At 38.7% G+C, this 16,809-nt stretch overlaps 2 protein-coding genes across 4 annotated transcripts in view; one reads left to right on the top strand and one right to left on the bottom strand.

Moving 5' to 3' along the window:
* Window positions 1-765: 765 nt before the first annotated feature.
* LOC105569400 (constitutive coactivator of PPAR-gamma-like protein 1 homolog) lies at window positions 766-10,430 on the top strand. 2 transcript variants are annotated; one of them, XM_012025850.1, is made up of 15 exons: window positions 766-1,212; window positions 1,649-1,821; window positions 1,899-2,012; window positions 2,170-2,316; window positions 2,411-2,780; window positions 3,019-3,270; window positions 3,337-3,717; window positions 3,801-3,939; window positions 4,065-4,190; window positions 4,334-4,451; window positions 4,544-4,844; window positions 5,993-6,237; window positions 7,920-8,048; window positions 8,569-8,666; window positions 8,905-10,430. In XM_012025850.1, the coding sequence occupies exons 1-15, from the start codon at window positions 999-1,001 to the stop codon at window positions 9,053-9,055; spliced, it is 2,958 nt and encodes a 985-aa protein (XP_011881240.1). In that variant the 5' UTR covers window positions 766-998; the 3' UTR covers window positions 9,056-10,430. The 2 variants fall into 2 exon arrangements, with proteins under 2 accessions (XP_011881240.1, XP_011881241.1); XM_012025851.1 differs by lacking the exons at window positions 7,920-8,048; window positions 8,569-8,666; window positions 8,905-10,430 and adding an exon at window positions 6,356-6,756.
* Window positions 10,431-15,458: 5,028 nt separating this feature from the next.
* The window catches only part of LOC105569399 (nardilysin), a 7,695-nt gene continuing 6,344 nt past the window's right edge, over window positions 15,459-16,809 (bottom strand). The window contains exon 14 of one of the 2 annotated variants that reach the window (XM_012025848.1): window positions 15,459-16,624. In XM_012025848.1, coding sequence (XP_011881238.1) covers window positions 16,449-16,624 — 176 coding nt within the window. In that variant the 3' untranslated portion in view covers window positions 15,459-16,448. The remainder of the gene's footprint in view (window positions 16,625-16,809) is intronic. The other variant, XM_012025849.1, reaches the window with a different exon arrangement.

The following is a 16,809-nucleotide window of genomic DNA, read 5'->3' as shown; positions in this document are numbered from 1 at the left end:
CCGTCCCGGTCCGTTACCGCTCGGCTCGCGCCGCCCCGCGCGCCGTCCCGCGCGGACCGAGGACCGCGCGTCGGGGTGCCAGCGACGACGGCCCCCGGCTGCGGGGGCTGGGCCCGTCCCACCATCATGGGACCGGTCCTTGCCGGAGTCTAGCCAGCCGGCGTCAACGCGGCGGTGTAACAATGACCCCCCGACGTGCGCGTAAACAAAGTAAATGGCGCCGACTGGTCCCCCGGCTCTGCGCGTCCTCGCCGCGACGTTCCCCCGTGGTCTGCAGCGTCTGGCGGGGACGCGGAAAGCTCCGGGGCCCTCGGCCACCTCGGCGGTGGAACAGGCGGCGAAGAGAGGGGCGTCGGGCGCGCGGGGAAGGGACGAGGGACGCAATTTGCGCGGCGGCGAGTCTCGGGTGAATTGTGTCGCTCGACCTCCCCGGTTTCTTTTATTTACCAGCTGCCAGCGAGTCGCGCCGCGCGAACGGAGCTGCTGTCTAAATAGCCCGACCGTGATAGAACACACTTTTTGGTCACGGTCGAGACTGCACTCGCCTCCGAGTAGCCGAGCCTATTTTGCGGGGTGTCCGCCGCGGGTCACGTCGGCGGAACGTGTGACGATCGATCGGTCGCGGAAACGGAGCTCGGTTTCCGCTGCCGATCCGCTGGCGGAACGCGAACTCGGCGCCGGCGGACGAGCGTAAACGTCGACACGCGATCCCGCTGATGTCGCGCGCGCCCGAGATTACATCGTCGGTTCTCTTCTCGTTGCAGATTGAAACTTTTGAAATTGGAATTGGGTTTCTTCATGTCTTAAAGCACTTCAAAAACGTACCGCAACGTAGGAGGGCAAAAACACACCGCTGGTCTTAAGACAGAAAAGCAACGCAAGCAACCTACAAGGATAGTAAAAGTATTGTGTACATAAAAATAAAAAGGAAAGGAAGAAAACCAGAAACAAGCTTAACGTGTCTCGTGACTGCAGTGCAATTCGGAAATATTAGAAACATGGGCATACAAGACCTGCAAACTTTCCTGGACGGCAATTGCGTGCAAGGTGGATCCGTACCTGTGGACTTGTTGAAAATAGCGCGCATGGTCGCGCAGAAGTCGCAGCGCAACCGCGTGATTAAGGGGCAGCAGCTACACAATTTCGGCAAATTGAGGCTTGTACTCGATGGGGAGTGTTGCTTGGATCGACTGTACGGTGGATTCTTTTCAGGTAAAGCTGTGGCGCCCGAAAGGACCGGCGGCGTCCGTGGTTTTCGTTTATTTCCTCACTAAGGCCCGGTTTCGCCAACGTTGTTTCACTTTAGCTTAATTCGCTCTTTGTCTCTTTACGGCTGTTACTTTAGAAAGAGGCAGGCGTGAATTGAACTGAGATTAAAGTTAAGCGACGCTTGTTTCTCTACGCCACGCTCGCCACAGAAGTCAGTTCGATTATTAACGCTATTGTTACTTTGACGCAGACACAAATGGGCTAAAAGCTTAACATAGAATTAAGCTCAGCTTAGATTTGGTAAATTTAGGTTTCATAAAGCAATTAGAAATAGTAGTCACAACGTGCAAGGCTGAACGAGTTAAGAACATATTGTAAATCAAGTCCACCTTGTTGGCTGTAAGCTGAAGTTAATAAATTACTGACTACTTTGACGCAGATTGGGCCTGCGGCGGACAATGGAATCGTATGCTCCAGTTCCTCGCTGTTCTCATACAAGCAATGGAAATGTCGGGATTGGAGGTAGCTGTGTTCTTTAACGGATGTTTTGAGCCCCTTCGGAGGGCGGATTGGGTGCAACAGCAGTTGCAAGTGCGCGCTAAGGTCAACAATGTAAGTCGCATAGTTACATGTACAGAACGATTGGGCGGCAATGCAAATACTCAAAGACGTCTTTCTGACATATCAAGGTCTTGAAACATATAACAACGAAAGGTACGCCGCCACCGAAAATCTGGTGGACTCCTCCTGTATGCTTAAGAACCAGTTTACGTATGGCTCTCAGGCATCTCAATGTCACAGTTGTAAGTTGATTGTCCGCCTTCGTTTCTCCCTTTAATCGTCTCTTTGCATTTACAGGCCACAATGTTGATTAAAATGCGGTAACAATAGCGTTACGTTACGTACAATAATTTTAAAGAACTCTATGAAACGTTACAATCAACATTAATGTTTCAACAGTTATGTAGCATGGATGACCACCACCAAGAAGTCATTGCTTATTGTCGTGAGAATAGTTACAATGGACTGATAGCTGACGATGCAGAATACGCTGCATTCGATCCCCCGCGCTATTTCTCATCCGAACAATTGAAACTTACATACAAAGTGTGTATCATTTACCGGCGAAAACGTATTTGTTTGTGCGACAATTTACACACGCGGCGCCTCTAACGACCATATATATTTTTCTTGTAAACAGGGTTCTCTCGACACAAAAGAATACATGCTTTCTGAACTCACTAGAGCTCTCAACATACCATCTGACCGGCTGTGCATACTGGCAGCTTTACTTGGAAATTACATACTGACCGAAAACGACTTGGTCGATTTCTACAAAAGTCATAATATCAGCACCAACGTGCTGAATAAGACAAGCGTCGAGCAAATGATTAAGATAATCGCGAGCTTTGTCAGGGAACTGCCATCCGCAGAACTGGATGTGGTTTCGCAAAAGGTATTCGGTTCCGTCTCCGATCCTAGGTGTTCGAAGTTGAGACAATCTGTTCAATACTATTTAAACGGAACGAAAGAGGGATTTTTACATTATAAGCCTGTGAAACCAACGAAAGGTGAGGCTTTTTAATGTTAACCAAACGAGTCCCAATTACTAGACAAATTCAACATATTCTAAAATACGCTATCGGGGAATTTTTTATTTCTAAATAAACGATGTTTTACGCAAGGATAGTAAACGAATTATAAAAACTCAACATAGAAGTAGATGGTAATTGCGTATGTAGCTAGGCTGTTTTAGTCGTAATGTAGTTAATATTGCAAGTAAATACATCTCCGACTTTTTTTTTTTAGTTCATAAACTGGATTCCAAGCCGAACACACAGACTCAATCGAACTTGTCCGACACGCCGTCAGCCTCGGAAAGTGATTCTAATTTGGAAACCTCGAGATTCGCTTCTGAAACTTTGGAGAGCGAGCGCGAGAGTTTGAACGCGTACAAACAGGCGACGGCTAACGCGAAGGCGGCGCCGCAAATTGTGATCGATCCACCCGGTATTCAAGGCCATGGGGACGCCGATGCCATACGTATAGAGGAAGAGCAAAGTATGTCGGTTGAAGGAAACGCCGACGGCAACGTTCTACCTTAAATGTCTGGAATTTGTTTAACAGGCGACGGACATGCCATCAACGGTACTCACAATCTCTTGATAAGCTCGTCAAGTTCGAGTAGCAGCTCCTCGGCGACATCGCCATCTCACGCGACCGCGGATTCCGCGAGACAACCGGAGAAAACTACCAGTATTCCCATCACATCGCCAGAAGTTATGCGTACCGCTTCGGAACGTCATCAGAAGGGACTCATGTCGCCGTACATCTACCAAATTCTCATTGCTGGTGAAATCAAATTGCCGGTCCTCCTGGAAGACGAGAATCACCGCGAATTTCCTTCTATTCACGTGATTTATAGACCAATTCGACAAATGGTGTACGCGATTCTGTTTAATCTCCATCACCGGATGTACCTAGCTACGAAAAGTAAAGAGAAAGGTGGTAAGTGCGATGCGTCGGTTTCACAAATTATCGACATTCGTCTTTTTGCATTGAATTGTCACCTGGCAAATTTATTCCAACAGATAGTGAAAAGATCGAGATACCGGATGTAATAATAAAAGAGTGGGTATGGTCCAAGTCCAATCCATATCAGACTCCTGAGCTAGTGAAAGCGGAGCAGATCGGTTGGGGCGTGCCTACGATTCAACGTTTGTGGTTTGGGTAAGCGGTTTAATATCGGTTCAACTGAATATGCATATTACTGCGAATTAATTGTAGAGCTAATTATAACGTTCTGTAGACTCACATAATTTTTTTATAAACTGACCAAGTTTACTGTTCTTTAGCACAGTTATAGATGATAAGCGGCGAAGACTTAGAGGTTTCCTGACTTGTATGAGATCGGACACGCCTCTTATGTTGAATACCTCATATGTACCGCAACATCTGCTGGTCATGGCCTGTGTTTTAAGGTGAACATCACGTACGATTATTTCAGACACTCTTACCAAGAGATTTTCTTTGTGACTTCTTCATTCGCTGCAAATGAAAGGTGTACGAAACTGATTGGAATTGATCCAATCGATAAATACCTTTTCAATTATTTCTTTTGCAGATACATCATGTCTTTTTCTGACAAGATAAAAATCTTGCGCCGTCAGGAATTAGACGCTTTCATCGCGCAAGCCTTTTCGCCGGAGCTTATGAACGCGCAGTATTTGCAGGATCTGCAGGTAAAACGAACATGTACAATTATTTTGCAATACAATTGTCGTTTCAGGCAGTGCTCGAATAGACTGATTTTTAATGTATCGTGTGTATGCAGCTTCCATTAGTGACATCACGCGGTGTACAGCTGGCTACCTTGTTCATGGCTGGCGTCGAGACCGCGCTGTTAGCAAACGATGCTTGTGGCGCGCCGATTCCATGGTTAATGTGCTGTCCCTGGCTTTACTTTGACGGCAAACTGTTTCATCATACACTGGCCCGTGCTACCATCGCCAAGAACTTGTTGGAACTGTGCAGCGGCCACATTGACCGCGTTGTAAAGGTCGAGAGGATGAGAAAAGCTATACTTGAGGGAATTAACGTTATGTTTGCGCGACCACCTTTACCTGTCACGCCAGGTATTACATTTCTTTCAGCCACGTGCTTCCTCTTTCTTCTTTATTTATCTCTAATTGGGACGTAGGTTTTTGAAACTTTTGACTCTGTAATTTCTTATCTTTTTTTAAAAAAATAATTAAGGCTTTGTAGCCTTTAAGTTTTGACTTGAATTAGAACCCGAGGTTTGTTTTTGAAATTTTCCACAGTTGAGTTACGAATGGGTTAACTCACGTCCAATCTCAATCTTGGAGGATTATTTCGCATTTAAAATCCGTATGATAATTCGTGATATGAGAGATTGAACTCGAATCCCGACGATTACCAATTCAACCACTCTCACACAGCGTCATTTATTTCTTTTAAATATGGCAAGAGTAAAAGTCAAGATTGAATCTCGGACTTGCCGACTATGAGTCGACACAGAGCCATGCCCCAGCCAGTAATGTCCACTACTAGAGAGGCTTTCCTCATGTTGTTTTCCTTAGAATTTGAGAGTTTTTTAAATGATTTTCCAATCACTTACAAACGATAACGGTTGAACAGTGTATCTGAAAGAAAAAGAGAAAAAGAGTTAGTATAATAGCTTATGTAGTTTTGTTATGATACAGTTATTTGTTTGACAGGTAAAACACGCGACTTTTGATACAATTACCCTTATCCGATGGTTCTTTCTTTTCATTAGTAACTCTTCCACGTTCCTTAGCATCCTATGATCTTTTATAATAGGATGTTCTCGAATGGAAGTAGAGCAAAAGCAGCTAATGTTGCTTCGTCGGGTTCAAGTTCAATACAGCCCTACGAATCTCTAAACTGCGATAAAATATCCTGATAAATACATTTTCTAATGTTTTTTTATGTAAAGTAAAAGTGCTGTAAGAAATTTGGTTAAAGCAGTACGACTATGGATCGTATCACATGTGTTTTTGCGAGCAATATTTAACTTGCATAAAGACATTGTAAAATACAAACAAACTCGTTAACCCTTCTGCAAGAAAATATATTTGTCACACGCAGATTGCGAGAAACTAATTCTATGTATCAAGAACTAATAATCTACGTAACAAATATTTCTATCACTATGCATTTTAATTTGTACGTCAACAGTACGTAATTTTAATCCTCTTGTGTTTTGTGACATTTGTAATAATCTTACTTATTATTCTCGCAGGTATTCGTGTATCAGTCCCCTCCAATATTTTGCCAGCTGGCTGTAGCATTAACGACGGGTTAATGCGCGGGCGTGGAAGCGGCACGTTACCGCAGCGAGGTTTAATGCGTCGTCCAATCCCTTCGCGTGGCGGCCAACTGGAGATCGCTGGCGTCGTAGTTGGTCAATGGGGCCCGAATTACGGACAGCCTGGTCGACTACCACAACCCCTGCAGGGGCACCCCCGTGGACGAATTCCCCCGCAGGTAAGATGTAAACAGATATTTTCAATATAGGGTATGTGATTGCAATTTCATAACGATGGCTCGGTTATCGTTGGGTGTATATGGAGTAAGAAGCACACGATGACGATATTCTGGACAGATTTTAGGGGAACGTTCGAGATATTGAGTAGTCCGCTTTCACTATTTAACGTCGCTGGTGTGATCGGATAATGCGTGCATTTAGGAGGGACATCACGTAAATCAATTTAATGCACAGTTACTTGCTTATACAGTTTTTATATAGTTTTTATATGTAGACGTTCGATACATCATGGAAATAAATCTGGAATTATATATTTGAGAATGTATATTAAGCGGAGGACAGCTAATTTATCCTCGTTATGCGGCTTTATATACATGTTGCTTTACTAGAATGGACAAGAAATTATTTTGACACGTATATTTACACCATGTTTTTTTTGTAGATTGCGATTTTGTATTATCGCATGTTTTTTTAAATGTAATATGAACGCTGTTAAAATAAAGGTTTCTATATATTTTAATTCAGAGTATTTTAACTGGTCGTTTCCTTTGACATACATTCTTTCTAGGTAATACGTATATTTTCTCTTTTCGTGGTAGTTTATTAAAACAAAAAGCATGTATTTCTGAAGCATGTATGACATTTCAATAACTGAATAATGTAACGAAATAATCCTTATACAATTGAACATAGTTATATATAAAATATTGTAGATAAAAATGGCATATCTGTTTCTAAAAATAAATGGTCTTTTCGAGAAATATATATTATAACTATATATTCTTTTTTTCCTATTGTTCTTATATAATTAACTATTCAAATTACACACGTGTATCTGTCAATTGAATCATTCGACGCGTATATTGTAAATTTTTATAAATAGAAAAATATGATAATGCATACGCTATTATTAGAAACTAAAGCAAGATTTATGAAGTATTTTCTTTGTATACTTTAGCATCAATTTAAAAAATATACATACTTATAAAGCAAGGTAAAAGCACGTGCGCTTGCGCTTGTAAGTCGGTTTTTATTTTTTGGGAAATTTTAATAAATAAATATCACTTGAATAAAAATTGGATCTAATATAAAACAACAGATTCACATATTAAATTTAAAAATTATTGGGCTACCTTTATCTTGCTCGGACCTAAGTAATCATTTGGCGTTCTGGTTTTCATTTGATGAAATAATGAATTTTGTTCGTGATTAGTGATGAGACCTAAGTTGTTTCGTGTCTTGTAATTTATCTTCTTTTTTTTGTATTTAATTCGCGTTACTTCTTGTCGAAATTGTTGATAAATAACTTCAACAATTTCTCGCGAGTACCAAAAGACTTGTTACAATTTTCACAAATATATATTTTGCGATGTAATTTAAAATGAGAATTCATATATAATATCGTAAAACTACGATATGTATTCTAATTTTAAATATTTCGAGCTACATTAAATGTCAGGTCACATATGCTCGGAACATTTCGTAGCGGGAAACAAGCACCTGGAGACTTTTTAGAATTCAAACAATATATATCCATATAACACTTTCTCCTTTCGAATTCTAGGTTTATCTTCTGATATATTGACCTAGAAATCACTCTTACAATTAGAATATATTATAGTATTCTTCACTTAGACGAGTTTTGTATGTATTACAATTTAGATAAATTCTCTTTTTGTAGGTAACTTCTATCGGCGGACTTAAATACGGTCTTCCTCGTGGATTTAATCCGATAAACCGACCGACGTTTCAAACACGCGGGGCTACCCGTGCTCCGATCGCTGGACGTGGCAAGAAGACTCAAATGAAGGTAAAAATATCTTGTAGGTATATGAACGAGACGGTGATGAAAACTCGGAATCGAATTTGGAATCCCTATCGCGCAACTATCACTTAAACCGATAACGTTTGCGTGTTGAGTAGAGTTAAACGCAGCAAATTAATGCGCATAGCTAATCCGACGTACGCAAATAAGTGCAATTGAAACGTAATTTTTAAGGTAACTTGTTACTTCTGAAAATAAATATATAAGGCGAGAAAAATATCTAGCGCGGGTAATTAGCTCGGAAATATTTTTTCCTTGCCGAGCGACTTATCATTGAAAACCCAGGTCTTATGCATTAATACTCTTCTGCTCGCCTGCATTTCTTAATATATTCTTTTATGAAAATGTGAAAGACTATTTCACAAGAGAACATTAACAAATATGTGCCTCTTATTAATATCACAATATATTTAAATCTCGTCGAAATCGAGGAAACGGACAATCGGCCACGTTTTCTTGTTAACAATACGTAGAAATTTTTTAAATATTTTTACCCATTATTTAGGTGTCCAGCAAAAAGAAAACCACTATTAAGAAGACTAAGGAAATTGAGAAGAAAGACAACAAGGGCCGTGGCATCGCTGTCGATGGATTTACCGATTAGTGAGTGTTTGTAGCTTTTCTGTACATACCAACGTACGTTTTATAATCCAATATTTATTGATCTTTGCGTTCATAATGACATCAGAAAATCTTTTGCTTCATCTTTTTCATTTTCTAAAAAAAATGTGTCTCTCTTTGATAATATATCTTTAAAGTACATTCATTTTAATTTTTCTGTAACAAAATAATTGTACAGATTTAATTCAACAACTTGTATAATTGTACACTCTGTTTTCAGCGAAACTCAAACCGATAACGCTCGTGCACTACTGACGAAAGACGCACTGCCAGTACCAGGTCAGTTTGATGACGCAGTGGAAAATGGTAAAGGCATGGAAAAGGGACAAGGTGATGCACCGCTTGTCACTGCGGTTGCTACGGAAAATTAGATATAAAAGGAAAACTTCTCGAAAAATGACTGCAACTACTCCCAAATAATGACTCAAGACTGCTAACAATCTACTTATATATTCTGAACAATTGTGCACCGGTAACATTTAAGTATTGGTCTTTGAAATTGTTACGGAAAAGTTTTGGGTAATTCTTAATTATCAAATTTGATATTATTAAGTTATATTTGTTATTAATTTAGATTTACGTGAAATCTACATTTTGGCAGATACTTCTGGGGAAAATTTGTATATTATTCGTTGATTATGTGGCTCATCAAAAACATTGTCTAACCAAACTTAATCAGACATCCTGTTTATTATCTTAACTAAACTTATACAGTTTGTAACTGTTCTTCTGTTTATCATTCGGTATAAGAAAGGTTAGGTATAACAGGTGTTATAATCGGTATTGTGACTTGCATACAAAATTGTATGAAATTCATTTGTAATTATCTGACTAGTTTTTTGCTTAATTAAAATTGATATAAAAATTTCATATATTAACAAGGAATTAATATATTTCAATCAAAACTGTTTATTTTCTAAACAATGATAGTTATTTGGAAACTATCTGCCTCTAAATGTTACGTGCACAATAGTTCTAAAGCTCTGACGTGGGTCCAAAATATTGATCTAATAATAAGAGACAAGAAAATCTTTACTTACGGTGCCTCGATAGCACGTGGCACGATGTAAAGATTTTACCCATTCTTGACGTATGCGATATATGATGTCCTCACTGCCAAACGTACCACTCTGTATAAGATAGAAAGACAAAAATCGTGCTTGTGCTAAAAAAAAGGAAACAATGCGAGCTGACTTCGCTCGCGTTACCATGGAATGGAACTCGACTGATTAGTGTATGCGTGCGCTAATTTTACTACTCAGAACAAATCGTCTCAGCTGCTATAAGTATTTAATTCTTAAGAAGTGTGATTATTTTTTTTACACGAAAATATATATTTTCCGGTATTATATGAAATGCTCGCTGCGATGTATCTCAGTGACTCGATCCGATTGACGAAGGAAGTAGTCTGATATATTGTATATATGGATACACATACGCCATATTATACGTGATAGTTTAATTGATTTTTGTAGACGAAAACAATTGTCAGATGGGATACTGAGATAGTCATTAGCACATGGAGACTGATGCTTTTCATATAGGTAAAATATATATTTATATATATATACATATATTATTTAGATTAGAGTTCTCATGCAGTATATTATACGTAAGTTGTGCCTGTGTAAAGTGTGTGAATGTATTGTACCTGAGTATGTGAGAGAAATTATGAATATTGGAGTGCGTGTAATTATAAGAATGAATGAGAGAAAAAGGAGAACGAGTGTGAGAATAAGAGTGAAAGAGGGAGAAAGAGAATGGGAGAGAAAGAGAGCCACGATAATGATGTACATAAACGTGGCATTACGTCGTTATTATATCGTTATAAACACTTATACATACGGATATATTCACCGTATGTACATGTGTATATGTGATCTAGATCATATATTTATTTGCGTTGGAGAATTGTGTGAACGGATCACCTGAATGCAATTTGAGGTTTAGATACAATAACGTTTCTATCTAACAACAGACTTGAGGCTTATCATAAGGATGTTTAATATAAGAGCGTTTGTTGAGAAGTAATCCTTATGGTATGCCTCATAATGTTTGGAAAATATGCTACACTATGACGCATGTGCTACAATTTGTCCCTAGAAACTATTGAAAACATCTAATTTATTAAACTTACATTAACAATATATTATTATATAATAATATATTATAATAATTTTATATTTATAATTATTATAATATAAATATTGTTTTATACATATATAAAGAAAATTAATGGATTTCTTTATTATGAAATTAATATTTTATGATAAAGAAATCCACACATATCTATATGAATTTTTTAAATTGATGACACATTAAAAATATATTACAAATTGGTTGTTAAATAAAATAAGAAAAGAATTACCTTTATTACATTTAAAAAAGAAACATGAGCTTTTGTGCGCACGCCTAGTGTGGCATATTTCGAGAAACATGTTTCGTTTAATTGTACATATGAACAGTTGCTTTATAAGTGACGCAGTGTGATTGATACGGTGTATATATAGAATCCAGGTGCGTATGAGTTTACTACGCATCGGAATAGGAGATGATTATGTTAAAAATATGCTATTTATGTGTAGAATAGTCTAAAAGACTTTCTACCAAAGATCATCGGAGTTTAAAAGAGATAAAACGAGGGTTCTTTTATCAATAGAAATGCTATATAACAGCGAAATAACAAGACAGCACGACAGAACACGATTATTAAAATAAGTAACGAAGACGAGGCAGACACATACGTCTAAGACGTGTGTATGAAGGTGATTAAAGCAAGTAAAAAGAGAAAACCATTTATTGAGATAATATAATGAGATATGATGATAAGATAAAATGTTATATTTTTGTAGATTTGTTATTGCGTAAAATGCATTAGGACAATGAGAAACTTTATATAATTTGAGTAAAATGACAGTTAACGAGTCTGAGAATAGTTGAAGGAGCAAGATCCTGTGAGAAAGGCGGGGAGAGAGAGAGAGAGAGAGAGAGAGTGAAAGACAGCAAGAAAGACAGACGGAAGTGCTTTAAATGGCATGTTAAAGAAATGACATCCGCGGATAAATTTTGCTGAAAAGAAAAAAGAAACTAATCCCATGTTCTCCTACATTTCCGAAGCTCTCAGTTTCCTGAGTTGCGTGTAGGAACAGGAAAAAAAAGATATATAACGTATATGCGAATAACAGAGATGAATTATAACTAATAATGTCAGCTTCGACGTGCGCCGAGCATATGTGGAAAATAATTGGACTGTTTTACGCGATGCATATGCGAAGTAATCAACATTTGCTTGAAACACGTATTTGTCTCGACGAGCGTTCGTAAATCATACGTTTCACGGATACATGTAATATGATTTTTTGTAATCATTCGAGTCTCTCATAACGATTGCGATTAGCGTGCGAGCGCTTACGATTACTTTGCAAGGTACGTTGCAATTGCGCTAAATATCGATACGCCGATACGATGTTCCTTTCTGAACGTAAATTTCGAGAATTGACAAAGCCGTTCGTCCCGAACGTGTACTTACACACATGTTACACACTTCAAATACATATAACACGTACTAGAAGCCGACCTTCTTGAATCTGACGAAATACGAATTTGAGAGTAAAACGCCACTTTACGCTTTTACGTAAAGATAGATGATTTTCTTTCTGAGAAATCGAACTCTTGATATAAATACCGGATATAAAACAAAATAAAGACACAAATAACGAATGCAACGTGAACAGTTGCCGCTGCTACTGATATAAGTATGCAACAATAATAATAACGTGAAATAATTTAATGTAAACGCGAAGCGTAATGCAAAAATGAAAAAAAGGGAAAAAAACGAGAATTCACATTGAATACAACAGAAAGCAGAAAATGTTGAAAACTAAGGAAACTCTCGCATAAAGCATTAACGACGTAAAAAAAACAGGCGCGGTTCGCGACTCAGAGCCGCCTGCTTTTCGTTGTGATAAGTAGAAAAGTGGGGCCCACGAAAGTCGTCTATGATAATACTGAGACATACCGTTAAAAGTTAATAAATAATCTATCGTATTTATGAAGTAACAGTCTATAACGAACTTTGAAACATTGTGTGTTGTGAACAGATAATTAATAACAGGGGGAAACAAAAATTTATCGTACACCAAGTGAATAAACTAAAACTCTCGATAATCTTGCTGGGATGGCAAACGGCTTGTCGTAACGAGGAAACGGTTGGGTGAATCGCGCGGAGGATCGTTTCGTGTCCGCGAGGCCTCGCCGCGAGATGTGACGCGCTCGATTTGTCCAAAGGGGAAGCATTTCTCATTTCGTTTCGACGCTACTCTAGCACGGAGCGCATAACACGATATACAGCCGAGTATAGGATTCACGTTAATTAACACTAAACATGTATTCACGAACAGTTATATCCTTTATTCGGCAGAAACGGCCCGCTTCGCACGTCTCTTTATAAGTTACCGCCCTCTTTCTTTTCACGCCTTATAGTGCCTTAGGTTGCCCCGCGCGAATCTTGAGAGGAAAAGAGAAAAAAAATCGGGAGATCGTCTAATTTCTAGAACTCGTTGCTAAACGACAGTCGAGGGAGAGAAGGGAAAGAGAAAAAGGGACGTATTGTATATTACGTTTCGCGCAATTCTTTAGATGTGTACGCGATGACGGGCATCGTGTGTTTTTCCTTATCTTTTAACTTCTAACCGTAAGCCTGTACGCGTAGACTCGTTTTTTTCCATAGCGATCCGAGATGTTACAAGCGTAATAACGAGGGAGGGGAAAAAGTGAGAGAGGAACCAGCCTCCGGGCCGCACACTCGACGTTCATAAATTTTAAGTTCTCCTTAACGTAGCTTTGCTTATATACGTAATATGAGATATAAACTAAAGTAACGATAGCGAACGCAGGTAATAATGTAATAAAAGTTAAAAAGTTAAAAAAAAGAAAAAAAGATATCGATGTAGATGAGAGAAACAAAAAAAACGCATGTGGGCCCCGACACACACACACCTTATAATATTCTTATTAAATATTACATAACGTATACTACGCTATTATTTTTCATAGAGGAGGAAAAGATTACACGCATACGCGCGATAATATGTATATTTGATAATCATTAGTACGTTTGTTTTCCCCGTTTTCTTTTTTCTTTTTTACTTTCTCTTATATCCGAAGAAAGGAAAAAAAAAGTGTAACGACGCGAAAGCGCATGGGATATATTATATGATATATATACAAAACAAAAGGAACGAAACATACGCGTATACACATTTATGTGGATTATGTATTCTGTGTGAGGGAAGAGCAAAATGGAAAACGCCCTTACGAGCTTTACAAACTAGAAGCAATTGCACCGTGTTTCGGAAATAGTCGCTTGAGTTTCCGGTTTACGAGGCGGAGGGAAGGGAGGGGAAAGAGCGGATGATCGTTCGTTGATCCGAAAACTGTACATGCGCTCAGCTGTTATTGATAATTGTATAATTTAACTTCGGTGGGTCGGTCCAGCGGTGGCGAACGCGGTCTGGCGCGACGCGCGAACCGTTTTTCGAATCGGGCATCATTTCGGCGGCGCAACGCTGTTACCGGGACAAATGGACGAGGAGAGAAACGCGGAGCGTATCTCGCGGTAGAAAAAGATCCATAAGTGGCGCGAGAGACCTCTCCTTTTCGCCCCGGAGAGGAGGGTTTACGTTTGTCGATCGCTGCGGCGGTCGGGCAATACGGGGGATGCCCCGAGGGTGTGACTGCTGATTCGCACGCGGCCGGCGCATTCGCGGTCCTCGCATTTAATATAAACGCAAGCTGCATTGATGTATTCTTGTTGGATTATTAATACCATTGTAAACCATTTACTGTTGTAACATGTACCCCATTCATGTCTGGTGTCGAGCAGAGCTGATTCTGATGCTTTCGCTAGTTCGAAACGAGCCGAGGGATCGCGCGCGCAAATCTCCGAGTAACTATTATTCGTACGATCACCGTGATCCTGGGTGGGTTGTTGCACGATTTAAAGAAAAGGAGGAAGCCGAGAGAGGAGGAACAAAGAGAATCAGTGCTGACGAGAACACGAGGCAGAACCGAAAAAAAAAGATTATCGTAACTCTAAAGACACATTTAATCTACTTTTAAAAGCGGATACATATTTGGAGAGTAGCAGATAAAATAACTAATATAAATGTAGTGGCAATTCTATATAATATTACTGCAAAGAGAGGGGAAAAAAAAGAAAAAAAGATATGTACGAATGATTATTCGAAGTATAAAATGCGAAACGCACTCTTAATGGATGTTATAACGATTTAGAAACTACTTAAATTGCATTATTAATACTCGCTGTAAATCTGACGTTTGGGGCGCAAGTGCTCTGCTCGTCTTCTCGTGCCTCGCGAGCAGCCGCCGAGCTGCGGAAATGTCTTTTTCCGAGGGAGAAGGAAGCGAAAGGGAGCAGGGCAGTTGATCCAATCGGCAGATAAATTCAAGTTTCCTCCTTTTGTTTCAAGCGTATAATATTTAACCCTTCATTTATCTTCTATAAACGCAACCTCTCACAACACACATACACACGCGAGATTAGAATGTTTAAGATTTTGTAGAGTCCTCCGCGTTCAGTTTATAAAGTAGCCTTGCGCGGCATGTTGTACGGCTTTTGTAAAAGATAAACTTTCAAGTCCTGTAAGAAAGCTCTTAGCACGAGTAGAGAGAGAGAGAGAGAGGGAGGGAGGGAGGGAAGAGAGTGAGAGAGAGAGGAAGGAGGCGAGAGGGTTCGGATATGGTCGGCTGGTATTTTCGGAAGTTTAATGATTTATTGAAAACGTGTTGTCATGTCTTGAATACAATTAAAAGAATATGAAAAAATTACATACCCATCGAGTACTTTACTTCCCCTGATGTGTGCATCCTTTTATTTTATTGCTATTTTCACGCGGTTATTGTACTTACGTTTTCATTTTATCTGCCTGTAATCTGCTCCATTGCGCGATATCAATGTGAAGAATCTTATTTATCTTTCAAGGACTTTATTAAAGTTCCTTTTAATTTATCAAATCCACTTTCACCGTCATTCTTTCGTGCATCGTCAATTTTACTTTTCGGAATCTTCCTTTGACCCCTTTTTGAGTTCTATCACTCTTCTAGGATTCAACTGTCTCTACTTTTATAGTTAGCAGTGTATGCTTTATTCTATACCTCACGCGTAATTTCTCTCCGAACTTGTTTAAAATTCGGAAATTTTTCCTTCTTGCTGTACCTGTTTCATTATGCATTTGTTTCGTAGCTCATATTTTATGTTTCACTTCGTATGTTCAGTGAAATGAATATTAAGAAGAAATTCGCAAGTTGTTCCTTTTAATTCGGGAGAGACCATCTTATCCTAACAAATCTCTGCATTCAAGAATTTTCATTTATATTTATTCAATATCGCAAACTTTTGTCTACTTATACCATACATTTAATGTTGAAGTTGATGCATTTTTCACAATTATGTCTCGCTTGTGTATAACATTTTTATTTTATTAATTTTGAATATTCCATGTTGCGATGTGTAGATTATCCTTAACAATATCAGTTATTATAATATAGTTTATCGAAAGGAATATAAAGAGGTAATAAGTCTAGTGTTACATGAAAAGATGATTGCAATGTCTCGATTTATTGTTGTTATTATGTGAGGGTTAGTATTAAATGTTAGCATTCAATAAATAAAAAAACTACCTTATTAGCATAAGGCAATACGATTTATCATTTTATTATCATTACGCTATTATTATTAAAGTATCATTTACTTAGCGCTCTGAGAGGATTAACCCCCTCACTCACTGGATAGACGTACAGATCCTTCTTGTAGTCTTCTACGTTAGTGACATAATGCGCCTGCTCTTCCTTATGCTGTTTATCGTCAATTATATATTCCAAAGAGAAGTACTGAGCCTTTTTGCGATCCTCTGCATTATCTAACATGATTAGTTTTGTTAATTTTGTACATGGAACTTTGAACATACTTATTGTAGCATTTTGTTATCTTTATAATACAACGCCACAACAAAATAACAGAATAAAATAATCCCTCTTGAAATCATGAATAAAATCAATACTTCTTTTACATTGCATTCTAAAATAAAATTAATAAAAAAAATAA

This window comes from Vollenhovia emeryi, unplaced genomic scaffold (assembly GCF_000949405.1).
Source record: "Vollenhovia emeryi isolate VEMERY1.0 unplaced genomic scaffold, V.emery_V1.0 DF939124.1, whole genome shotgun sequence".
Taxonomy (NCBI): Eukaryota; Metazoa; Arthropoda; class Insecta; order Hymenoptera; family Formicidae; genus Vollenhovia; species Vollenhovia emeryi.
The sequence above is the reverse complement of the archived record's forward strand: the minus strand, read 5'-3'. Positions and strand labels throughout refer to the sequence as shown.